Genomic DNA, 27597 nt, shown 5'->3' on the forward strand with positions numbered 1-27597 from the left:
ACTCTTACACAAATGCTTGTGTAGCTATGGTTGAAAAGCATATTTTGAAAATCTGAGATGACAGTGTTGTTAACAAAAGGCTAAGCTTGTGAGCCAATATATTTATTTCATTTCATTTGCGATTTTCATTAATAGTTAACGTTGCGTTATGCTAATGTGCTTGAGGCTATGATTACGCTCCCGGATACGGGATTGCTCGACGCTAGAGGTTAAACAGCTTGGAAAATTCCAGAAAATTATATCATGGCTTTAGAAGCTTATGATAGGATAATTGACATAATGTAAGTCAATTGGAGGTGTAGCTGTGGATGTATTTCAAGGCCTACCTTCAAACTCAGTGCCTCTTCGATTGACATCATGGGAAAATCAAAGGAAATCAACCAATACCTCAGAAAAAAATTATAGACCTCCACAAGTCTGGTTCATCCTTGGGAGCAATTTCCAAATGCCTGAAGGTACCACGTTCATCTGTACAAACAATAGTGCGCAAGTATAAACACCATGGGACAGCCATAATACAGCTCAGGAAGGAGACGCGTTCTGTCGCTACTTTGGTGCGAAACGTGCAAATCAATCCCAGAACAGCAAATGACCTTGTGAAGATGCTGGAGAAAACAGGTACAAATGTATCGGTTATCCACAGTAAAATGAGTCCTATATCGACATAACCTGAAAGGCCGCTCAGCAAGGAAGAAGCCTCTGCTCCAAAACCACCACAAAACAATTCAGACAACAGTTTGCAACTGCACATGGGGACAAAGATTGTACTTTTAGGAGAAATGTCCTCTGGTCTGATGAATTAAAAAATAACTGTTTGGCATAATAACCATCAATTAGTTTGGAGGGAAAAGGGGGATGTTTGCAGACTGAAGAACACCATCCCAGCCATGAAGCACGGGGGTGGCAGCCTCATGTTATGGGGGTGCTTTGTTGCAGGAGGGACTAGTGCACTTCGCAAAATAGATGGCATCATGAGGTAGGAAAATTGTGTGAATATATTGAAGCAACATCTCAAGACATCAGTCAGGAAGTTAAAGCTTGGTAGGACATGGGTTTTCAAATGGACAATGACCCCAAGCATACTTCCAAAGTTGTGTCAAAATGGCTTAAGGACAACAAAGTCAAGGCATTGGAACGGCCGTCACAAAGCCCTGAACTCAATCCCATAGAACCTCTGTGGACAGAACTAAAAAAGTATGTGTGCGAGCAAGGATCCTACAAACCTGACTCAGTTAAACCAGCTCTGTCAGGAGGAATGGGCCAAAATTCACCCAACTTATTGTGGGAAGCTTGTAGAAGGCTATCCAAAACGTTTGACCCAAGTTAAAAAATGTAAAGGCAATGCTACCAAATACTAATTAAGTGTATGTCAACTTCTGACCCAATGGGAATGTGATGAAAGACATACAAACTGAAATAAATAATTATCTCTACTATTATTCTGACATTTCACATTCTTAAAATAAAGTGGTGATCCTAACTGACCTAAGAAAGGGAATTTTTCCTAGGATTATATGTCAGGAATTGCGAAAACCTGAGTTGAAATGTATTTGGCTAATGTGTATGTAAACTTCCGACTTCAACTGTACTTCTGAGCATTCTCTGAAGCAACACATTACTCGCACTAACATAAATTCATATCAATGTCATCCAAGAAACACCTCAAGTTATACAGTATATTGTTTAGTAGACATAGAAGCGTGTCTTAGTTTATACCAATTGAAACGTTGTTCTGGATGGGATGACTGCCTCCCAAACAAGTGGCATAAGATTTTTACTCTACATAGTTGAGGTTGTAATGCTTTAAATGAAGCATTCTCAATTCATTTCAGAATATGTGGAGGGGTGTTTTGCATCACGTAGTCAGTTAACACAAATGGGCCTTTTGCTTTTCCGGCATGACAATCTGGAGGAGAACCGCAACAAAGATTGGATGCAGCAGGGATCTTCGGCGTATCAGGCACTGACCCAAATTGTCTTGAATGCATGTTGGCTGAAAATTATCAAAGTGCCTCAACTTTAATTCTGCCGAATATCCTCCTTCTCCAATGATCCAAAGAAGACTTACTAAACTGAATATATTTGCCCTGGAAATCAAAGACTAATGGTCATTAAAGGCAAGTCTGTCACAACCATCACAACCATCGGCCGTCCATGGAGAATGTGGAGGGCAACAAGATGTATGTCTTTGTTATTGTCTCGCCTGTGAAAAATATTTGAATGATGCAGAAACCCAAAATATGTCCATTATAAGAACTCAATACAATACAATATATTTTGATAGATAATTATGCACTGATATTAATGATATTCTATAGACAAAATATTAACCACATATTAATCTATCTTTCAGCTACAGAAAACTCTACAACAAAAAGTCTAGAATGTGGAGTGTCTATGCTTTGAAATGTACATCCAGAAAATCCAGAGAGCAGTGATGATGAGAAGACTCTGGGTTCAATCAGGGCTAACAAGGAGCAGGATCCTGAGACCAGATGAATCAAGATGACTAGGTTTACTCCCTGAAGTGCCAGCACCATCAATGGCTGAGCTGATGCAGGCTGAGCTGATGCAGGCTGAGCTGATGCAGGCTGAGCTGATGCAGGCTCCACAGAGGAGAGGTATGTGTAAAAATAACAAACTGATGTTCTAACACAATATTTGTTTTCAGAAATGTATATGTGGCAAGATCAATGCTGCCTCTGATTATCTCATCTCTATTCCTAAGGACATGGTCTGACGTATAGCTTCAAGGAGCTAACACAGATGCCTCCCTGCAGCACTTCTTTGAACATGGGAGGACCTGAGCTCTCCATGTTATTTTCAGACTTGACTGGCTGTGGGGAAGTGTGAAAATACTCAGAAGATTTGTTAACAGGGGGGACAACAACCATATGTGTGACTCATATGTAAATAAGATATGTTTGTGTGGGCAACAATAAACTTGTGGGAGAAACACATTTTTGCATTCCTTATCTAGCATATAAAAATCAATAGTGAACTTTCAAAAGGTTTTATAACTATTTACTGAACTACTCTCTTCATGGACATCTGTGCTCCTGATGGTTTTAATTCCAAATAACCTAACATACTGGAGATGTCAGGAGTAGGGATGACTACCCTGGTGTAAATACGGTATGAATAAGTCAAAATCAAATCCATTTTTATGAGACCTGATAGTGAATTGCTTACTTACAAGCCCTTAACCAACAAGGCGGTTTTAAGAAAAATAAGTTTTAAGAAAGTATTTACTAAAATAAACTGAAGTTAAAAAAAATGTAAACAAATGTCTGTACACTGATGAGGTCAAATAAATGTTTATTATGGACATTTTGCAAGATAGTCTCTGTGTCCTTCTGAAAATGAAAAAAAAATCTAAAGCAGTTGTGCAAAAATGACAAGACAAATAAGACAAAATAACATTCCTATGAACTCCTGATCTGGTAAAATACTGAACCTCTATTGCCCAGAACGAGTACAAAATCACAAACTACTTTCATTTAAGAATGATGGAGGCCGCTGTGTTCTTGGGGACCTTCAATGCTGCAGATATTTTTGGTACCCTTCCGCAGATCTGTGCCTCGACACAATCCTGTCTCGGAGCTCTACGGGCATTTCTTTCAACCTCATGGCTTGGTTTTTGCTCTGACATGCAGTCAACTGTGGGACCTTATATATACAGCTGGGTGCCTTTCCAAATCATGTCCAATCAATTGAATTTGCCACAGGTGGACTTCAATCAAGTTGTATAAATATCTCAAGGATGATCAATGGAAGGAAACAGGATGCACCTAAGCTCAATTTCGAGTCTCATAGCAAAGGGTCTGAATACTTATCTAACTCGGGTGTTTCTGTTTTATTTTTTTATACGTTAGCCCAAAAATTGTAAACCTGTTTTCACTTTGCCATTGTGTGGTATTGTCTGTAGATTGATCAGGAAAACAATGTATTTAATCCATTCTAGAATAAGGCTGTAACGTAACAAACTGTGGAATAAGTGAATGGGTCTGAATACTTTCCGAATGCACTGAATATAGTTAGCTAGCTAAGGAGGACTATTAGCTAGCTCTCAAGAATGCAAGGAGTCAGAAGGGCAAAGTACTAACATTACCAAGCAAGCCAAAGTAAAGCTATTGTTGTGGAAATTCACCACTAATGACTCAAACTCAATATAAATGAATCAATATTTATTAGTACGGCTGGAGAGGTTCACACTCAATCCAAGCTTGATGAAAACTCTGAAAAGGGTGTTCCCTCTTAGTCCTCATATGCTGCCATATAAACAAGTCATATAAGCATGATTTACATGATTCATTATTCATTATGAATGTTGGTTCCTGCATGTGACTGACAAGGCTTCTTCTCTCAAAGCAGAGACCTTGATACTGAGAGTGCTTTTTGCTCCCAGAACAATGTTCTGGACATACTGCAATTGGTCGGACATCTGAGGTCACAGCCACCTGCATAAACCAAGAGAGTGAGAGGAGATGCTGTGTACAATTCAAAGCTATAGTTATTCAGACAACAACATTTTCCCTCACATTATTTTCTGTGAATGCAACTCTTTGAAAATCAAAATGTATTATTTTACTCAACTTTTTTCCACAAGTGTGATAGCTAGTTAATGGAACTACCAATTTAGCTTGTCAGCTATCGTCAGATTGAAATCCAATCTTTTACCAGCCGGAAGAAATCACGGTAAGGCCGCTAGCTACATCAGACAACTATAATGTTTTAACAACAAGCTAAAATGTGTTTCGCTATATTGCACTTGTGATTTCATGAAGATTAAATATTTTAAGTAAATTAATTTTAATTTAGCGCTCTGCAATATAGCAGATGTTGACAAAAATTATCCCGCTAACGGGATGGGTGCATCAAGAAGATGCAATGTAGCCCACCTTACATAGTTAATTTTCTGGCTAACAACATAAACACTTTATTTCAATATATCAACAAGATTTATAGCCAATGTATCACATTACCTGTTCTAAAGACATTATAAGATGTAAACGATCAATTTTGAATGTAGCATTTCAGAGCGGATGTTGATATATCATGTCATTCCCAGCCGACTACCTATGAGAGTTGGGATTTCTGGGAAATTGAGTTCTAATCTAGAAAAAATACAGTATTCTAGCAGGGGGGTCTCCAAAAACACCTGTAAACACAAACTTACATAGTGCCACTTTAACTTCTGAGAGATCAAAAGGTGTCAGAGGGTGAGGTTGGACCCAGATGCAGAGAAAAGACCAGACAAGGAATCAGCAATTAAGGATAAACATAATACTTTAATGAGACACGGTAACGAAGGATCACAGTAACACTGGGAAAACAGCAAGCACTATGTCTGGAAACTCACTCAGGAGACAAACGCACATGGCACATAACTAAGGCTCCAACAAAGGACAACAGAAAACACACCTCTTTTAACAGGGGAATCATAATGAGTTAATAGGACCCACCTGGGTGTTGCTAATGTCTCTAGGATGGTTTCTGCGAGCTTCCACGAGTCCACCTTTAAGGGAAGATCACGGGCGGACAGCCACACTCGTTGACCCGGCCGGAGGAGCTGAAGAGGCCTTCGGTGCCGGTTTGTCTGGTGTTGGTGTCGGGCAGATGAGGGGAGCAAGGAGGATTTGCGCTCTGATCCAGTTGGTGCGATATCGTCGAATGAACGCCTCGGCTGATGGCACCCCCGAACAGGCCGAACCCAAATTGACACTTGAACGGCAAGTGTCCAGTGGACGAGTTTGGCAGTGTGTTGTGAGCATACTCCACCCAGACGAGGAACTTGCACCAGTTGCTGGCCTGGGTGGAGACGAATAACAGAGGAACTTCTCCAGCTCCTGGTTGGCCCGCTCCATTTTCCCATATTTCTGTGGGTGGACCCCAGAGCAGAGACTCACCAATGCCCCCAACAGGGAGCAGAAGGCTTTCCAATACCGTGCGGCGAACTGGGGCCCACGATCGATGACAATGTCCTGAGGAAGTCTGTGTAGTTGAAAGACATGGGTAATCATGAGATCAGAAGTCTCCTTCGCTGAGGGAAACCTGGGTAAGGCAATGAAATGGACTGCCTTGGAGAATCGATCAACGACCACCAGGATAGTGGTAAACCCTTGGGATGGAGGTAACCCTGTGATAAAGTCTACGGACAGGTGGGACCAGGGAAAGCTGGGGATGGGAAGAGGTTGGAGCAACCCATCCGGTCACCGTTCATGAGGACTTGCTTTGGGCAAAGGTGGAACAGGCTGTAACAAATTATCTCACATCCTAAATCATGTTGGTTCATCAGAATTTCAACCTCAGCAACCCCAGTGTCTGATTAACCCCTGGATGCCCAGTTAATTTAGAGTAGTATCCCCATTGTAGCACTTGAGAATGGGCTGATTGCGGAATATAAAGTCTATTCGTAGGACCGCCTCCACAGTCAGGTTCTCGGGTCTGAGCTTGTCATACTATGGTCTCTATACTCCATAACATGGGAGCCACAATGCGGGAGCTGGGGATGATGGGCTCGGAGTCCCTCTCCTCATTAGAGATATTGTGTTGGTGGGATAGGACATCTGCGTTCTGATTCATGGATCCCGGGCGATAGGCTAGAGTTAAGTTGAACCTGTTAAAAAAACAGAGCCCACCTAGCCTGGCGAGCGATCAACCTCCTGGCTTCTTGAATGGAGACCAAGTTTTTATGGTCCGTCCAGATCACGAAAGGATGAGGTGTCCCCTCTAACCAGTGTCTCCACCCCTCAAGAGCCCACTTGACTGCCAAGAGCTCCCGGTTGCCTACATTGTAGTTGTGTTCTTACATCGTAGTTGTGTTCCGCTTGGAAAGAAAGGCACATGAAGAAGAAACCTGCACCACCTTATTGTACATGACTGCATCTTCAGGGATCCCCACCCGGGGAGGGGTGGAGCCGGGTTTGAGTTTCATTGCGCAGTCGTATGTGCGATACGGAGGGAGGGTGGTGGCTTGCCTCTTACTGAAGTCCTTCTGGAGGTCGAAGTATTGGGGAGGGAGAGAGGAGAAGTCTCGGTCTTCAATGGATGCATGGGGACGCAGCAAGGCTCTAGGTGGGGATCATAGACATTTAGCATGGCAGTTCTTACCCCAGTAGGTGTAGTAGGTGTCCCGTGGACCAGGAGAGTAGTGGGTTATGTAGCGCTGGCCACTAGTACCCTAGGATAAGGATGTTCTCGGCACCCGTGATCAAAAGAAAACTAAGAGTTTGAGTGATTCACCCCACCTGCAGTAGAAAGGGCTTGGTCTGACATTCCACCTGACCGGAGCCAATGGGGCATCCATCAAGGTCTTGAATCTGCAGATGGATGGGAGATTTCACACAGGGGATTTGTAATTCTCTTGCGAAGGCTTGATCAATGAAATCATCTGCGGCCCCAGAGTCCACGAAAGCTTGAATCTGGTGCTGACAGTTGTCCCAGTGGAGGGTTGTGGGTAGTGACAGACAGTGACTGGGTAGCTGGTGAGTAACTGCACAGCATGTCAGGGTCTCCCTTTGTCCTGGCGAGCACTGGCGTTTTTACGTCAGCTCTGTGCATGGAGCACGGAGATGGACAATACCTCCACAGTAGAGGCAGCAGCCTTTGTGCATGAGCCTGTCAGACTCCCATGGGCTCAGACGTTTGCGACTCAGATGTTTAAGTCCCAACTACATTGGGCTCCTCAATGCTGGGTTCGGAGGCTTGGGATGCTAAGGAACCAGGGATACTGGGGTGGTGTCAAAAAAGCTCTGTCTCATACGATCTCAGAGGCAGTTGTCGATCCTGATTGCCAGCGTTATCAGCGACTAATGGTCCTCTCCCAGTTCCTGAGAGGCCAGTTCATCCTTGACGGAGTTAGACAACCCCTGGTTGAAAGCTTTGATCAGTGCCTGTGCATTCCACCCACTCTCAGCGGCGAGGGTGTGCGGAACTCAATGGCAAAGTCAGTCACTGGTCTGGCCCCTTGGCGGATGTTGGACAGTCGGCTGGCCGCTTCTCTTCCGCCGACTAGGTAGTCGTAGTCTCGTCGCAGTGAAGGCTAATATGGAGCTGCAGGATGGTGGCTGCTCTTCCCACACTGCCATTGCCCATGCCATGGCCTTGCCTGAGAGTAGAGAGATTATGTAGGCGATCTTGGCCTGATTGGTGTGGAACGAGGAGGACTGTAGCTCGAACATTAGAGAGCACTGAGTGAGGAACCCCTTGCATCCTCCCGGGTGCCTGTCATAACGCTCAGGGGGCTGGGACGATTCCCTGTGCAGGTTCCCTTGAGGATCTACGGTGACGCCTGTAGCACTGGGTGATGAGACTTGGGCATTGGCTCCTCCTGGGTTGGACTGTGGTTAGAGGGAGTCGGTAAGTGCCCAGAGTGTTTCTGATATCTGGAAGAGTTGTTCTTGCTGCCGACCCAGCAGTGCTCCTTGGTGGGTTACAACATTCTTGATCTGGGTGATCTCTGCTGGGTCCATGTTGATGGGCTGCAGCTTGCTGTGACATGGTGAGGTTGGGACCCAGGTGCAGAGAAGAGACCAGACGAGGAATCAGTGTTTAAGGATAAACATAATACTTTATTGAGACACAGTAAAGAAAGGATCACAGTAACACTGGGAAAACAACAAACACTAAGTCTCGAAAACTCCCTCAGAAGACAAACACACACAGCACATAATTAAAGTTGGTTTCAGCAAAGGACAACATAAACACACCTCTTTGAACAGGCAAAACATAATGAGTACATAGGACACAAATGAGTGTCATTAATGTCTTTAGGACGGTATCTGCGGCAAAAGGAGGATTTGTGGCAGGGTCAAAAAAAAAACTCCCATCTGGGCTGGCACCAAGGTAAGGAGCATCTGGGTGTATCACAAAGCCGCAAGATGACACACTGACTTTATACATTTCAGAGTACTGCTCTAACCTCTGGCTCTACATCCCCTTTTCATTTGACTGTTTTGCCGTACCCCCTTAATCTTGTTTACCCAGAAATGTGCAGGCCATTGAGTTGGTATCCAACATGGTATTGACTGTGATCTGACTGTTAATTTTGACTGGCGTGTAAAAGAGGCTATATGAGCTATCAACATGCTGTGTGTTCTGGAGACTACTTTGGGAGACTCTTGGGAAATTTCATTAAGTGATGAATAAACTGACTCATAATCAGGTACTTCACTGAGGGATTTTTCACTGTTACCTTCACTTCTCCTCTCCGAGTGCAGGAAACCTAGTTTCCTGAGCTGGTGGATTCTGGCTGGCTCGTCACTCGGGCAGCCAGGGTCTTAGATGCGGCTATATGGCAGTCTCTCTAACATGACCTATGGAATGACATCTGAAACATAGTCGACTAGACTGACAGTGGGAGAATGTGGTATGTGCTGTATCTTTACACACATGGCATGCCTGTTCAGGGGCACTGTTGTTGTTTACACAAACATATTTTAGCCATTTAGCAGATACTATTATCCAGAGCAAGGGTTAAGTGCCTTGCTCAAGGACACCAACAGATTTTTCACATAGCCAACTCAGGGATTTGATCCAGCAACCTTTCAGTTACTGGCCCAATGCTCTTAACTACTAGGCTACCTGCTGGTATAGTGCTGCTTCCGAATGCCTTAGCCTACTCATCTTCATCTCTGACTGGCTGGTTAATGGGACATTCTCTTCACGTCCATCCCCATCACATCAACCCATTCCAGAAAGTCACACTTGTCTGACCCATCCCTCTGAAGACTGGTGTATCCTTGGCATTAGATTTCCGGATTACATTCAACTGAGATAGATCTAGGTTTGTACCCTGTGGGCTGGAGTTGGCTGAGCCACTGTGACATCTGGAGGGCTGAGTTGTTTTCCCACATTCACCCTCAAATAGTAGTCGGGCTGTCACTGAGTCTCCTATGTGCTCGCCTAACATCTCCATCAACACACCTAACTCTGTAGCTGGGTCACTAGAGGGCCTGGTGTTGAAGTGTACGGTGTCATATTCACAGTAGTTTCCAATATATGGTAAATCAAGGACTGAGCTAGGGTCAGCAAAGTGCACTGAGATTTTGGGCCTAGTGCCACCATAACCTTTACCTGGTCTGGTTCTATCAATACCTTCTGCCATGGTATTAATAGTAAAATATCCCAAAAGTCAAATAAAATGTGTAAAATAATTGTTTTATTCAGTGCTGGGTGAGAGACTGTTTAAAAATATGACTCAAATGACTGAGAAATGTACTCTGAAAATAACAAATAGAGAAATTCAGAGAATTCAGAGAGAACTCCCTATAATACGAAAGGTACAAAAACGAAATGAAATCCACTTGTGATGCACTGGATACACAGCACTGCTGCAGATGTCCCTAGGCGATTGGCTGATCCGATTGTAACCAATTGTAACCTTTTGGTTATGACTCCATTACAAGGCATCTAATCAGCATGCACGGACACGATGGTACTGGAGCCCATGAAATTATTTTATTCTGGGACAGACAACAGGCAGTGTTAGTTGAGTTATTGCTTCTTTCACACTCCACCAGCACTTAACAGTCTGTTATGGTTTTCTTGTTTTGATCAAATAGTATATTTCATTTTTCTTTCATAATGCCTGAGCTCCATGTAAAATTATACAATAAAAATAACCAACAATAATTACATAGAACAATTACAAATTCTCCATAGACAACACATTCAATCACATACCGGGGACAGGCAATAACCAACACCGTAGTGTTAGTTGACTTATGGCTTCTCTCACTCTCCTACAACATAAAATTATATTTTTTTAAATGCAAAAATGTATAACCTTCTAGGTTTGAATGGCACACACATGTTGAAAACAAACCATCTAACAGTATACATACAGTACATGGCTAACAGGACGAGAGCTAGCATAGCTAACAAGTTAGCATAAAAACTCAGTTAAAACAACCAAAATACATTTTACATTACAACAAACTACTTGTCATTACGTTGTACATTAGTTCATACACATTCTGTGACAGTTTGGACATAATTATATTATAGAGACCACGCCTTTAACTGGGAAAGTAGTGGAGAAGCATTCCCAACCTACCGTACACTCTATCAGCACAAAACAGTCGCAACAACAATAGAGCAGTCAGAGTGAAATATTGTCAACCAACTACACAATGTCAGTCAAGTAGCGATGAATGGAATACAGTATGTCAATAGGAATCAATACAACTATACGGCATGTTTAAACAGAAACTCAATAACATGAATGCAATGCTTATTAAACTAATTTGGGCGAACCTTACAAATAAAACAGGATATATTTTCTTACTCTGTTACACCTGCCATGCTGAGATGTGTTGTATGGAACAGAATACATTTATGTATACATCAGTCATGTTTTGAACACTCATGAGCCCAACATGAATCCTTCCGAACATGATAAATTAATCTACATGGCATATCCAGCCCCTTTGTCAAGAAGAGGTGTCATTTCCTAAAGGATGCTTATTGACACGCATACTTATTGTCAAGAGATTTGCTGTCAGCTCCATTGGATGAAAGCATTAATAAAATGAGTCATACACTGATCCATATCCAGACTATAATTTATTTGGGGCTAACCTAAAAAAGACTCCTGATTTAGTCTGGAATCCTTCAGACCTGTCTTCTCAATAATATCTCTCATTGAGTGGATGTGGAGGGGTAAACTTGAAAAAGAAATTAGAACAATTCTTGGTCACTCCATCAACAGAGCCTTCTACACACATCGAAGAAAAACGCTAGAACAAATGAGGGGAAAATGTATGAAGACCCCAAAATAAATGTTTTAAAATGATTTGTTTGCCGAAAACAACAAGAACATGGGAAGCAGCGTCTGTTGGAGTGGTGTAAAGCTTGACGCCATTGGACTGTGGAAACGCATTCTCTGGAGTGTTAAATCACACTTCAAATCAAATGAAATCAAATGTTATTTGTCACATGCACCGGATACAATAGGTGTAGACCTTACAGTGACAGTCTTACTTACAAGCTTTTAACCAAAAACGCAGTTTTAAGAAAAACAAGTGTTAAGTAAAAAATGTAATAAAAAATAAAAGTGGCAATGCAAATAGTCTGGGTAGCCATTTGATTAGCTGTTCAGCAGTTTTATGGCTTGGTAGAAGCTGTTAAGAAGTCTTTTGGACCTACAGGCCCAGGATGGAAGGAGGCGTGCCCCCAGTGATGTACTGGGCCGTATCACTACCCTCTGTGGTGCCTTGCTGTTGGAGGCTGAGCAGTTGCCATACCAGGCAGTGATGCAACCAATGCTCTCGATGGTGAATAACTTTTTGAGGATCTGAGGACCCATGCCAAATCCTTTCAATCTCCTGAGGCGGAATAGGCTTTGTAGTGCCCTCTTCACTGTCTTGGTGTGTTTGGACCATGATAGTTTTTTGTTGATGTGGACACCTAAGAACTTGAAGCTCTCAACCCGCTCCACTGCAGCCCCGTCGTTGAGAATAGGGGCATGCTCAGTCCTCCTTTTCCTGTAGTCCAATATCATCTCCTTTGTCTTGATCACGTTGAGGTCTCTGACTTTCTCCCTATAGGCTGTCTCATCGTTGTTGGTGATCAGGCCCACCACTGTTATGTCATCAGCCAATTTAAAAATGGTGTTGGAGTCATGCCTGGCCATGCAGTCATGAGTGAACAGGGAGTAGAGGAGGGGACTGAGCACGCACCCCTGAGGTGCCCCCTTGTTGAAGATCAGCATGTCGGATATGTTGGTACCTACCCACCTGGCAGTCCGACGGATGAATCTGGATTTGTACGATGCCAGGTTAATGCTACCTGCCCCGAAAGCATAGTGCCAACTGTAAAATTTGGTGGTCTGGGGCAGTTTTACATGGTTCGGGCTAGGCCTCTTAGTTCTAATGATGGGAAATCTTAACACTACAGCATACTTTCTAGATGATTCTGTGCTTCCAACTTTGTGGAAACAGTTTGGGGAAGGTGCTTTCCTGTTTCAACATGAAAATGCCCCCATGAAGAAAGGGCGATCCATACAGAAATGGTTTGTCGAGATCGGTGTGGAAGAACTTGACTGGCCTGCACAGAGCCTTGACCTCAACCCCATCGAACACCTTTTGGATGAATTGGAATGCCAACTGCGAGCCAGGCCTAATCGGCCAACATCATTGCCCGACCTCGCTAATGCTCTTGTGGCTAAATGGAAACAACTCCCCGCAGCAATGTTCCTACATCTGGTGGAAAGCCTTCCCAGGAGTGTGGAGGCTGTTATTGCAGCAAAGGGGGGACCAAATCCATATTAATGCCCATGATTTTGGAATGAGATGTTAGACAAGCAGGTGTCCACATACTTTTAGTAAGGTAGTGTATCTGTGCCCAACAGATACATGTCTGTACTCCCAGTCATGTGAAATCTATAGATTAGGGCCTAATGTATTGATTTCAAATGACTGATTTACTTATATAAACTGTAACTCAGTAAATTCTTTGAAATTGTTGCATGTTGCGTGTATATTTTTGATCAGTGTAGTTTAGTGGACTTTGCCCTCTCCCCCTCTCTCTCACTGGAGTGCAGAACTGAGACCGCTGAAAAAGGGGTCACATGATTTATGACATTGCTGGATGCAGGCCTTACTCTGCTCTGTTGTCAGTGAATGCATAATTCAGAAATCTGCGCCCTGTAAGCAAATACATTGTTTTATTGAAATTAGCTGTTTTTGTCTAAATATACTTTTTTGAGTCACAAAATGTTGACTTTTCCCCATTAAATATTTGCGATAATTACATTTTTTATTTTAGGTAGCTGACTGACACAGAAGTGGAGATGGGTAAAATCTGTGCATGAGCTCCCTCATGGGGGAAACCCTTCTATTTAGAAATGTCACAATATGTCACGATATGCCCTTATATGGAGCTTGATTTCCAGCTTGATTTGGTGGGGTTGGAAGTAGTGACGATACTGAAGACAGCTCCATATATTGGCATATAATGAGTAGGGTTTTCCCTATGAGGGCTAAATAAAATAATAATAGAAAATAATCACAAATCTGGTTGAAAAGTACCAAATGTACTTTTGACAAAAATAGCAAATTTGGCCGTACGAATTCAATAAAACAATGATTTTGCCAACAGTTTGCAGTTTTGTAAATCATGCATTCACTGACAACGGAGAGGAGCGAGGATTGTATCCAGGAATATCACGAGTCACATGACCTGTTTTTGCAGCTGTCTCAGTTCTGCAATCCAGGGAGAGAGAGGGGAACTCCACTGAAATAGTTTCAAGGTTTGGAACCACTTGGGAGATTCTGGATTTTGGGTAGACTTCTCCTTTAAGTGGGCGTGATGAGCAGGCTTTTTCCCCAGGTTGTGTCTGTATAGTTCTTCTGTGCCTCACCAAATTAAATGTGCCACGGTCTTCAGCGGGACTCAACACTAGACGGTTAGTTTCTATTCATATTACATTTGATTTAAAAAAATTGCTGGTTTACTTCTGTAGTGGTAGCCTAATAATATATTCAATATAAAATGTTTCTACAAGTCAATATGCTGGTAGTAGTTCCAAACTTGCTTCAGGTGCAACAATGATTGATCATTATGTTACTCACATAGGCCTAGTTGATCAGTCATAATGGCTCCAGAGAAAACCGCATCCACCAAAGCCCAGGAAAAGGTAAGGTTTCCAAACAGTTTACAACTACATGTTCATGCACTGATGTAACTGTAACATAATTCCACTACAGTACAATATCCTAACCCTCATCTGTAAATCTCTGACAGACTATAATAACAGTTATGTATATATGTAGCCTACTACAGTATGTATGCACATTGACAGAATAACGCATGTCTGTCTCAGCTTGAGGAGTGAATTGTTGTTCCATGTCTCTCAGGACAATGTGTTTGTCAGACTCCTAAGCCTACCTGCAGTGAGCTCTACCTATGAGGTTATTGAGAGGACCTACACTAGCACCAAGCAGACCCACCCGCTCCTCTGCTCTGTGTGTGGGGTGTATGAGAGGGGGGCCAGGACCGCCAGCAGTCTGGCAGTGTGGAGCATCCAGCCTGCCATCGACCGACTGGAGACCCAGCGTGAGCACACTGATTCCCTGCCTTAGTGCTAACTGTCATCAATTGCTGCACTGCAAAAATTGTTAGTCACCCTGCCACCAGTCCAGACAAATAGATAGGCTGTGTAATCAGTTCATTAACCATATGTTCAGCTACTACAGTACAATAGTCTATACTGCTTCACACTGCAGTACCATTACCTGATTGTGATGTCCATCTACTACAGTAACCTGAACATGCAGTACCTCAAAAGTAATCTTTCAATACATGTTGATGCTGTGAAGTGCAATACATGAAAAGGAATAAATGAGCTCATTCTCACTGAGAGTGTTTGCTGTTTGTTTGATTATCTGTAGTGACAACAAATCCGTTGTGCTGTTGAGTCTGGGAATGTGTCCTGCCATACGCCTGGGCTAGGGCCAGCTCTTAGTAGAGCCAGGTTTAGTAGACTGAGCCAGGTCTACAAGACTTGGTTTGACTGTTTCTATGTTCTACTTGTTGATGGGGAGAACACACAGTTGTCATGAAACTCTCTCTCGGGATGTTACATTTCCTGGTTGTGAAATGTAATTTATATTGGATGAACTCTGTGTCCTGAACTCACATTCACAAATTGCAAAACTGTTCTCTGGTGACAAGTAAACTTAGAGATTTCATGATAAATTGTGCAATTTAAATGTTTCATTGTCTCACGTTCTAGCTTACTTCACAAACATTTTAATTAACACTCATGAAGGAAAGTTTTGAATCTGGAAATGCAATACAGCTTTGCTCACAACCCATTGGCAAGTGAGGAAAAATTATCTGTTGTAATGAGTGCAATATAATGAAAGTACCAAGGCAGATTGCAGCTTGCATGTCACTAAGGTGTGCCACAGATATTCTGTCTCAGAGAGCAATGCCAAAATGACAATGATCTCATCTGCATTTTTGCTATCTAGCTCCTGGAGATGTTTAATAACGTATTATTTGTGATTAAATAATTACACAGAGTAGAGAACATCTTTCAATGTGTTTAATACTCAGAGGTTATCGGCAGTGTAAAACACATAATGACATTCTCTAAACTCAATATATTGTCTCTAGTTGTTGCTGCCAACAATCTGGCCTGTAAAGGGCTGGATCATCTGGAGGAGAAGATCCCAGCTCTGCAGTATCCCCCTGAGAAGGCAAGGAAGCTATTTTGAGTCAATTTAAAATGCTTGTTACACAGCATGACTTCTGCCCCTAAAACCTGTCTTTTTCCTCTGTTTCACACAGCTGGCGTCTGGCATAGTGGATGCAGTCACCTCTACAGTGCAGACAGCGAAGGAGGGCATCGCCAGCCCCATCGCTGGCACCTCAGACAGGGTGTTCAGCATAGCATCCAGTTGGATCCAGTTGACCAGGAGTGCCTTCAGTGATGGCTTTAGCTATGTCCTGAACAGCAAGCCTGTCCACCTTGCAGGGGAGGGAGCAGACACTGCACTGACCCTGGCTGAGAGTCTGGTCAACTATGTTCTGCCTGGATCCTCTGAGGAGAATGGTATACTTCAAACATAATATTTTCTTCTTCTTACTGTGTTGAGTTAGTTCAGATAAGGACATGGAATGGGAGTATGACAACTAAACATTTACAAGGGTCGTTGCTATCCGTTGAGGGACGTCCCAAAGATCCCGGATCGCACTGATCCATTTTAAACAGTATACTGTAGCTATTTCAACTTTCACCACAAGGTGGCAACCTACGATTGAGAAACAAAACAGTGGAGCGCCATGGTTACAGCAGGCAAGCTGTAGTAGATGACTGGTGATAGGAGATGACTGGTGATAGGTTTTGTTTCAGGACACAGAAAGAACATAACAGCGTGATTTAGACAAGTGAGATAAAGTGATAACGTCTCTAAGCAATGCCTGAAGATGAGATGTTCTCTAGCACTTGCACTAGACACAACCTCTTCACCCTCCACATGATGACTCATACATGAGTCAGTCGGTTACAATCTAAGGGAAATATATTATATTCAACTAAATTAGCCAAATGGAACCGTATCTGGCTGTTAGAGAAGGAGCCAGACCATAAGGAAATCTATAAAGAATCCCCATACCATACCTGTAGAACCGGGGTGTCAAACTAATTTCCCCTGCGGGTAGCATTCTGTCTTCGCCGAGGTCTGGAGGGAAGCAATTAAAAGGTATTATATTACTTTGCAGTCAATGTGTAGAAAATTGTCCCATATGCATCGCTTTTGGAATTTGATCAGTGTTAGCATTTTACATTATTTGTCAGACACTCTTATCCAGTGACACTTACAGTACATAAACATATTCATTTTTTATACTGGTCTCCCATAGGAATTGAACTGACCTTCAGCAAGCTGGACAGAGTGAAGACTATAAATGTAGAACCATTATCATTTCTACAGTATCAATTTGGTTTTAGACATTTCAATGTCAATTGAGATTATTCTACTACTCTTTTACTCAAACCCCCTGCCTGCCAGATTGAATGGGCTCTTGAGTTTGACTCGGGCTGTTGAACAATCTATTATTTGCTTTTATACTGTGCGAGGGGGTACAATGTATAGGCACTTCTGCCGGTCTGCAAGTGTCATTATTAAGTCAATGACCCCCATTTTATATAAGTGGTATTATCGGTTCCACCTGTTGCCATGTCTGGCCAGACAAGTCACTCGGGTGTTCTCCAGACTAATCCTCCTGCTCTGGGAGTACAGGTGATCCCGTCCTCAGATAGGCAGGCAGGATAAGCAGTTGGCCCTGTCTGACCAAAGTTAATCAACCCTCACTACATCCATCCCACGCCCACCACTCACACAGTGTGTGGTATATAGGCTCTCTGAGCTGAGCCATTTCTTAGATGCTCTGTACAGAGAACATGCTGTGCTGCTCTGATGATTAGAAGGCTGGTGTTAAGAAACAATTGTTATTTGGGAATTTCAGTACTTCCACTGAACATTACACACAAGTTCCCACCTGGTTCTCTTAACCTCTTCCATGTAAATTTCCCTGTTTCGGGGACCTGCGAGCTTCTTGTACTGGTTGCCCACTAACATTTTTGCTTATAAATCGATCTTTGGAGACTGTAGATCAAAATTGCTTGCATTGAGCAGTAGCCCTGTGTCACGCCCTGACCTTAGATTTTCTGTTTTTCTATATATTTTGGTTAGGTCAGGGTGTGACTAGGGTGGGTACTTTAGTTGTTGTATGTCTAGGGTTTTTGTCATCTAAAGTTTTTGTATGTCTATGTTGGCCTGATATGGTTCCCAATCAGAGAAGGCTGTTTATCGTTGTCTCTGATTGGGGGGGGTCATATTTAGGTAGCCAGTTTCCCCATTGTTAGTTGTGGGATCTTGTCCATGTTGAGTTGCCTGTAATCACTAGTTTGTATACTTCATGTTTTGGTTGGTTGTTTTTATTCATTAATTAAAAAGAGAATGTATACATACCACGAATGCGCCTTGGTCCGATCCTTATGACGAGCGTGACACCCTGACTCTCATGGGCACAGGAGTATGTCTCATCTGCCTTTTATAAAGGCACTACCAAAACATATGGCTGTAATCCTTACATTGTAACCCAGCAGGGGAGAGTGGTTTTCTCACTGTAGCACATTTTTTGAGAAATTCTATAGCTAATCTAAAATAATTCATTGATTTTAAACCTTTCTGTTTGTCATAGACGGACAAGATTGATATGAGATGAAAGGTGAGTTCCTATTGAGTTCTGGAAGACAAGCAAGTGCTCTAAGCCATTCACAGTGGAGGGGGGGGGGGACAAACGTTTTGATCAGGAAAGACCTTTAGGAAATATGTACATTTTCACTAACACTAAATGTACAGATATGCATTTTAGAGTTTTATAAGGAAGGTGAAATCTTATTGTATAAATTGACTATACAATATTTTGAAAAAAAGTAATTTCAAGCCTAATTTACACTATGTTGAATAGGAAATGCATTATTTTAACATTTTATACATTTGTATTGTATACTTAAGCTTGTCCTCAAAAGAAAGTGACTACACCTCAGCAATATAACTTTTTTTTTTACCAGAAAGGTTAGATGGTAACCTTTTCTTGGAGTGTGCAGCATTACTAGTTATTGTTTTTGTCCCTCATGACAAATAATTACTTTTGGGGATTACGAAGATTACATTTAGATACATTTGAGTACTAAAGCTTCTTCAGGCTGGGGTCTTTTTTTCTCCACTTCCTGTCTGACTGACGTGCCCAAAGTAAAGTGCCTGTTACTCAGGCCCAGAAGCCATGATATGCATATAATTGGTACCATTGGATAGAAAACACTGAAGTTTGTAGAGATGTTAAAATATTGTATGAGACTATAACACAATAGATATGGTCAGAGAAAATCTAAAGGAAAAACCAAACGGAATTGGGGTTTTTTGAGAGCCCATGCTCTTCCAATGGAATGTATAGGGTCATATCCAAATCCAGCTCCCAAATTGCAATTCCTATGGCTTCCACTAGATGTCAACAGTCTTTGTTCAGGTTTTCAGTCTTGTTTCTTCCCAAACGAGGAAGAATTTTGAGTTTTAGTACTGGGAGTCAGAGTTGGAAATCAGTCTGTGTGCACAATGAAGAGGACACGCACCTGCTAATTTTGCTTTCCTGTTGAACATATTTCTCTCCACATGAAAAATGATAGTTTAATTGCCTTTTAGGGTACCTAAGCATTAAATAGAAACACATTTTTGACTTTTCAACACAAGTTTAGAGGTAGCCTTTTGGATTCCTTTCTCTGCATGTTGAACGAGTGGATTACTCACATCGATGACGCCAACCAAATAGACTTTTTGGGATATAAAGAAGGATTTTATCTAACAAAACGGCCATGCATGTTGTAGTTGGTATCCTTTGGATTGCAAATCAGAAGATTTTCAAAAAGTGAATATTTTAATCACCATTTGTGATTTTTGTGAAATCTGTGCTGATTGAAATATATGTTGATGTGGGGCGCCATCCTCAACCCATGGCATGCATTCGCTGTAAAGCCTATTATAAATCGGACAATGCAGTTGGATGAAAAAGACTTTAAGCTTTTAACCGATATATACGACACTTGTATGTACCTAAATGTTTAAAATCCACAATTTGTATGATTATTTATTTGAAATGAGCGCCCTCCAATTTCACCGGAAGTTGACGAAGTTCTCAGAACGTTCAGAGACGGTATAATACATTTTTTTGTCAGTTATTGGAAATATTCTGAATTTTTTTTATTGTGCACAGTAACATCAATAAGCTCTAAATTCTCAAACTTTCCATAAAAACCACAGGAACTTTAGGAAAGCTCAGAGAACATTCTAAGAATGTCATTTTAAAATAAGGTAGCAGTGTTATTAAAAGTCTTATTGAAACATTCAGTAAAAGCTTCAAAGTAGTTATTCACTAACCTCCAAATGACCTATAATTTATGTTCTCAGTGTTAATAAAACCTCTAGGGGACACCTTATCAGAACCAGAATAAAACATCAGAACATTAATTTAAAAAACTTCAGTTTTACTGGTCAGGAAGCTTATGTCTTTGTTCCCACAACCAATGTGAAACCAAAAACAAACATTCCCACCACTTCCAAGGACCCAAATGTGCTAGCTAGTGACCAACTACAGAATGGTACATCCCCATTCCACACAGTAAGGCCAGAAGTGTTTTCTCTACAACAAGACCAAAGGTTTGGACACCTACTCATTCCAGGGTTTTTCTTTTGACTATTTTCTACATTGTAGAATAATAGTGAAGACCAAAACAAAGAAATAAAACATATGGAATCATGTAGTAACCAAAAAGTGCTAAACAAATCAAAAACATATTTGAGGTTCTTCAAAATATCCACCCTTTGCCTTGATGACAGCTTTGCACACTCTTGGCATTTGCACACTCGATTATTGTATATGTGGTGTACAGAAATGACGTAGTCAGTTAAAAAATCATGTTAAACACCATTGCACACGTGAGTCCATGCAACTTATTATGTGACTTGTTAAGCACATTTTTCATCCTGAACTTATTTAGGCTTGCTGTAAAAACGGGGTTGAATACATTTTGACTCAAGACCATTACAGACTTCCATTTTTAATTATTTTGTAAAAATGTCAAACAATTCCACAGGTCAGTGACAAATCTAAATTGTATTCATTTTAAATTCAGGCTGTAACACAACAAAGTGGAAAAAGTCCAGATGTGTGAATACTTTCTGAACGCACGTACCTTCTTCGGAACTCATGGATATAAGACATAGTCACTCAAAGAGTGACCTTCTGCTCACAAGTAATGAACTGTAACATTGTCAGTAAATATGATACAGGATTTATGTAACAGCTATAGAAGTTTTGAATCTAGAAGTTCTTACAAGTTTGTAAGCTTTTTCTTAGTGAGGGTCCATCCTATTTGTCCTTCATCAGGAGTGGTCAGCTAATGATGATATATGATGCTTAGGTTGTTGAGTGAAAAAGAGACATTTTGTATCTGTTTGTCCAGCCGTTGTGTGCTCTTTATCTGTCCCCCAGAGTCTGCTGCTTTGTGGGAGCAGGAGTCAGGTGTCAGTGCTCCTGGCCTTCCGCCCAGCTATAGGAGGCTTGGGGCTCTGGCCAGCACATTGTGTCGACGTGCCTACAATCAGACAGCCGCAACGCTCCAACACGCCAAGAGTCAAGGTCAGGACCTGGTCACACACATCTCCGGTGTGTCTCCACTGGTAAGAGCCAGCTGTCTATTTAGTCTCGGCCCCAGACACTGTAAATAATTGTGGGGAAATTAAATTTAAACATCACATTTTCGCTGATGGGATCTAGATACAGTGGAATTGGCCAATCAAAATCAAATTTGGCAGCCCAATTAGGTACTATGGTCAGTACAAATAAGGGAAAATGTGTGAATTTTGACCTCTGTTAGCCTAACGTAGAGTTGTTGTTGAGGTCATCACAGAGAGGGAAGAGCATGCCTGTGGAAAGACTCATATGAAATGTATTCCTATTACTAACAGCCAGCGTATCATTTATTTATGACTGAATGACTGACACAATTCTATCCATCATTTTGACATGTGAATTACTTGATGTGTGTTCATTTATGAAATTAGGTATAATTATTTGGGTTATTACTAGAGTAAATGCGTACTCTCTCGGGGAGGTTATGTCACACACAGTCTAAAGCCATAATTCATTCCAAATCCCTCTCTGGGAATCACATCAATTACAGTAGTTCTCAATAACAGCAGGGGTTACTGGAGTATGGCAGTTGAAATCCCAGCTGAAATAAGCATTGAAGAGAGACCCAAGGAGAGACAGACAGCCAGAGGTACACTGAGTGTACAAAACATTAGGATCACCTTCCTAATATTGGGTTGCAATCCATTTTTCCCTCAACAGTCTAAATTTGTCAGGGCAGGGATTCTACAAGTTGTCGTTAGCGTTCCACAGGGATACTGTCCCATGTTGACTAATGCTTCCAAAAGATGTCAAGTTAGTTGAATGTCCTTTGGGTGGTGGACGATTCTTGATATACACAGGAAACCAAGCAGCGTTGCTATTCTTGACATACTCAAACTGGTGTGCCTTGCACATCCTACCATACCCCGTTCAAAGGCACTTAAATCTTTTGTCTTGCCCATTCACCCTCTGAATGGCACACATACAGGATCCATGTTTCAATTGTCTCATGGCTTAAAATTATTATTTAACCTGTCTCTTCCCCTTAATCTACATTAAATATAGTGGCTTTAACAGTTGACATCAATAGGGGATGACGAAACACAGATCTCAGGAACATTACAAAGGAAGACTACTTGAGATAGGAGTATCCCATAGCTAGATAGCATTCGCTATGAATTATCATTCAGTTTGCTCTCTTAGCTTCATATGGTATAGGGGACGCTTGCGTCCCACTTGGCCAAAAACCAGGGAAAATGCAGCGCGGCAAATTTATATAAAAATCAAACTTTCATTAAATCACACATGTAAGATACTCAATTAAAGCTACACTCGTTGTGAATCCAGCCAACATGTCAGATTTTAAAAAGGCTTTTCGACAAAAGCATAAGAAGCTATTATCTGACAATAGCACAACATTAAACAAAGAGGGTAGCATATTTCAACCCTGCAGGCGCTACACAATTTTAAAAAATTGTACCTTTAATTTAACTAGGCAAGTCAGTTAAGAACAAATTCTTATTTTCAATGATAATCCACTGTTCCTAGGCTAACTGTCTGTTCAGGGGCAGAACAGATTAGTACCTTGTCAGCTCGGGGATATGAACTTGCAAACTTTTTGGTTACTTGTCCAACGCTCTAACAACTAGGCTACCCTGCCGCCCCAAAATTTAGAAATAAAATATAAAACATGCCTTACCTTTGACAAGCTTCTTTTGTTGGCACTCCAGTATGTCCCACAAACATCACAATTGGTCCTTTTGTTCGATTTAATTCCGTCCATATATATAAAAAATGTGAATTTATTTTGCGCGTTTGATCCAGAAAAAAACAGCTTCCAAAATGCGCAATTGTCACTACAAAATATTTCAAAAGTTGCCTATAAACTTTGCCAAAATATTTCAAACTACTTTTGTAATACAACTTTAGGTATTTTTAAGCGTTAATAATCGATCAAATTGAAGACGGGTCTATCTGTTTTCAATACAGGAACACATCAACCAAGGTACTTTTGAAGTCTTGCGCAACTCTCAACAGTATTATGCAGTTCCAAGTTGGCCCTACTTCTTCATTGCACAAATGAATAACCTCAACCAAATTCCAAAGACTGGTGACATCCAGTGGAAGTGGTAGGAACTGAAAACAAGTTCCTAAGAAATATTGTTTATAAAAACTATCGACCTAAAAAAAATCCTTGCGCTTATTGGTTACCGCATAGAGTTTTGGTATCTACTGACACTGTAGATATTTTTGGTTGTAGGGACTGTACTCCCCAAGGTGTAGAAGTGACCTTTTTACACGGATTAATTCAATGTAGCAGGTGGTCCTTCTTTTATGTATTTATTGCAGTTGTCTTTGTTAGATCGCTTTTTCACAGCATTCCTTTTGATTTAAACAAAACTTTCCTTACGTTTCCCCATGGAAGAAGTGGTCGAAGAGACTTTTTGTACCTGAATGCCTAAACATTCGAGAGAGAGGTCCTCAAAGTTGACCCATTTTGTATACCACACCATATTATGAGACATCCATGTCATCACTGTAAAAGATAAATGGTTGAGTTTGATGTCTTTCAAACAGGTTACAAACAGGGTCTGAATACAAATTAAACTTTTTTTTGTAATGTTTTTGTCAATTTTCATATTCGCAAATGTTGTAGGTTATACTCTATTTGACATCTGAGTTTTTTGTGTTGTGCCCGCCTATCCGTTGAGAAGCAACATGCTCTTGAATACAGGGTGGGTATCATTTCAATCACATAAATATAATGAACCTATCCCTTCAGACCACTGCAATTTAGCTGTTACACCATTGAAATTGAATTTTAATTAAAATGTTTACTTCTATTTACTACCACAAAGATTGATGCCGGTCCACCCACAGTTGAATGTCAACTTAAATGTTTATCTCTTCTATATTTCTATGGTTTCAATAGGTTTCCTATAGAGGATTGACAGTATAATTTAAAACCAATATTCCCATTCAAGTCAACATTCACTGTGTGGATCTCCAACCATCTCTGTGGTACCATTTGAAAGTGTAATAAAAAATAATGAGCTAAAGCACACAAGTTGCTAGAGGTGCTGACTAATGGCAAGTAAACTGTAGGCTATAAAAATAAATAGTCGCACACTCTATATACAAGATCCCAGTAATTTGAAAGTTGACGTTTTACATTTTATTCACATTTTAGTACATTTATCAGTCAAATCATGCCGGCCCCCCCCAAAAAAAAAAATAAATAATAATAAAATAAAAGCAATGTTATGGAAAAATTTTTTTTAAATGGACAATCCTGTTTGTATGCTTTTAAATTGTATCAATCTCAACCGCTTATCTTTTCCAGTGACGAAGACATGGGTGTTTGATAGTATGGTGGGGTATGCAAATTGGTCAACTTTGAGCACCATTTATCTCTTGAATGTTTGGACATTCTACAATGGGTAAATATGTATGGAAGGTTTTGTTCAAATCAAAAGGGTTGCTGTCAAAGTGATTGAATTCAAATGGATTTACCCAGATGTGTTTGAGAATGGCTGTACATAGGATTGTGGTCTGAGTCAATACAACTTAGTGGGCTTGTCTGAGGTCAGCCAATAAATGCAAAAGCTTAGCTCCTTTTGAAAGGATATTCTTACAGTTGTGGGTTTGATAAGGCTTACAGTAGTTCTAGATACTACTCAAACTATTATAAATAATTGACTGGAACAGTGTGCCAGGAAAGTTTATTGAACCTTCTTTCATAATGATATAGAAGCTTCTAAAAAATTACTTGTAACTAAGTATCATTTTATTACTGTAACTTGTATTACTGTCACGTTCTGACCTTTAGTATGGTCAGGGCGTGAGTTGGGTGGGTTGTCTATGTTCATTTTTCTATGTTGTGTTTTGAGTTTGGCCTGGTATGGTTCTCAATGAGAGGAAGGTGTCATTAGTTGTCTCTGAGAATCATACTTAGGTAGCCTTTTTCCACCTGTGTTTCGTGGGTGTTTATTTTCTGTTCTGTGTTTTATGTATGCACCATACAGGACTGTCTCGGTTTCATTTCGTTCTCTTTGTTGTTTTATTATTTAGTGTTCTGAGTCATAAATAAATATAATGAACACTTACCATGCTGAGTATTGGTCCTCCAATCCTTCTTACTACTACTCCTCAGAAGAGGAGGACGAGAATCGTTACAATTACTGTTTATTACCTTTTTGCAAATATGTTGTTATGGATGATTAAAATTGACTTTGAAAATGTACTGTTCCCTGCCAGAATGAATATGCCATGAAGAACCTTGAGGCTGTGGAAACAGTGGGCCTGTTCTTTCAGAGCTCATTGATGGGATTCTTCAGTTGGGAGGAGCAGAGAGACAAAGCGACAGAAGCAGAGTTTCAGAAGGTTATGAACCCTTACATCATACCAGCCTTAGAGCAGGTCTCAAACATAATGCACAATACCATTTTTTAAATAGTAATTTAGGTCATTTCATTATTGTCATTAGAGGATGTTTTACTGTGAAGTCTTTTCTTTAGATTGACGTGGTCATTTCTGCCCCACTCAAATAGGCCTAAAATAGTCTCCCAATGCGACCCTTGATGTACCTCATGGTATTCTCAGAAAATGTAATCAAATGCTGTACATTCTTAACATTCAGCTCACATTCCCTGAGACTCCCCCTACTGAAGTATAACTTAGGGAGTGGATAAAGAAATCTGAAGTGCTGTTACAAAACCATACAGAATCTGGCCTCTAGGTTCACCCTAGAAGACAGCCAAGACAATACCCATATTTACAATACGTGTTGTACTGTTTATGTTGATTTGCTGCTCAGAAAAGGCTGCCTGGTTAGCAGAGTATAATGAGCCATACCATGTGCGTAGGTGGTGTTGTATGGTAAAGAATTGTTCAGATACTCACCTTGTATTACATTCATGTCCCTGTGTTTCAGAGTGGTGGTGGGCTGCAGCGCCTGGTGAGTGGCCTTGGTTATCAACTGCAGATTAACTACATGTCAGTTGTGTCGAGTGTGAAGAGTGCCCCTCAGACCACCTTTGGCTTGGCTAAGAATGGGCTGGGTGCCCTGTTGGAGACCGTGGGCAGCGCCCGGGATCGTGTGGTGAACAGCATCTCCTATTATGTTATGGTGAGTCACTCCGTCATCCCTGCCATCCCCTGATTTTGATTTGGCCCTTACATGCATTGATTCTGTCTGGCTTACCCTTCACTTGAACCCCTCATGTGGGGAAAGGAGGGAGCTGCTCCATCCCCCAACCATGTGTGATCAGCTCAGCTCTTCAGAGAGGGCTGTATCACGTACTGTAGGACGTAATCAGATCAAGAAGTGGTTAGAATGCTCTATTTAGCGTTGGGCTAAATCATTGTCACCACTCCAAAAATTATGAAATGTTTATTTTAAAGTGTGTGTGTGAAGATTTATTTTATTAGTGCCTTCAGAAAGTATTCACACACCTTTTAGTTTTTTTGTCACTGGCCTACACACACTAACCCGTAATGTCAAAGTGGAATAAGAAAAATGTTTAATTAATTAAACATGAAAATCTGAAATGTCTTGAGTAAATAAGTATTCAACTCCATTGTTATGGCAAGCCTGAATAAGTTCACCGTGTTCTGCCATGGCCAGCGAAGAGCGCAGATGTCAATCCCATTGAGCACGTCAGGGACCTGTTGGATCGGAGGGTGAGGGCGAGGGCCATTCCCCTGCAGAAATGTCTAGGTATTTGAAGGTACCTTGGTGGAAGAGTTTGATAACACGTCATAGCAAGAACTGGCAAATCTGGTGCAGTCCATGAGGAGGAGCCAAACTGCAGTATTTAATGCAGTTGGTGGCCACACCAGATACTGACTGTTCCTTTTGATTTTGACCCCCCCCCTCCCTTGTTCAGGGAC

The 27597-nt window shown here is 41.3% G+C and overlaps 1 protein-coding gene across 1 annotated transcript in view; it reads left to right on the forward strand.

Moving 5' to 3' along the window:
* Positions 1-14354: 14354 nt before the first annotated feature.
* plin1 (perilipin 1) overlaps positions 14355-27597 on the forward strand; it is a 32864-nt gene continuing 19621 nt past the window's right edge. Inside the window, exons 1-8 of the mRNA XM_064952990.1 lie at positions 14355-14410; positions 14581-14641; positions 14862-15060; positions 16126-16208; positions 16300-16564; positions 21565-21752; positions 25963-26088; positions 26639-26833. Of these exons, the coding sequence (XP_064809062.1) occupies positions 14600-14641; positions 14862-15060; positions 16126-16208; positions 16300-16564; positions 21565-21752; positions 25963-26088; positions 26639-26833 (1098 nt within the window). The 5' untranslated portion in view covers positions 14355-14410; positions 14581-14599. The remainder of the gene's footprint in view (positions 14411-14580; positions 14642-14861; positions 15061-16125; positions 16209-16299; positions 16565-21564; positions 21753-25962; positions 26089-26638; positions 26834-27597) is intronic.

Source organism: Oncorhynchus masou, chromosome 31 (assembly GCF_036934945.1).
Source record: "Oncorhynchus masou masou isolate Uvic2021 chromosome 31, UVic_Omas_1.1, whole genome shotgun sequence".
In the NCBI taxonomy this organism is placed as follows: domain Eukaryota; kingdom Metazoa; phylum Chordata; class Actinopteri; order Salmoniformes; family Salmonidae; genus Oncorhynchus; species Oncorhynchus masou.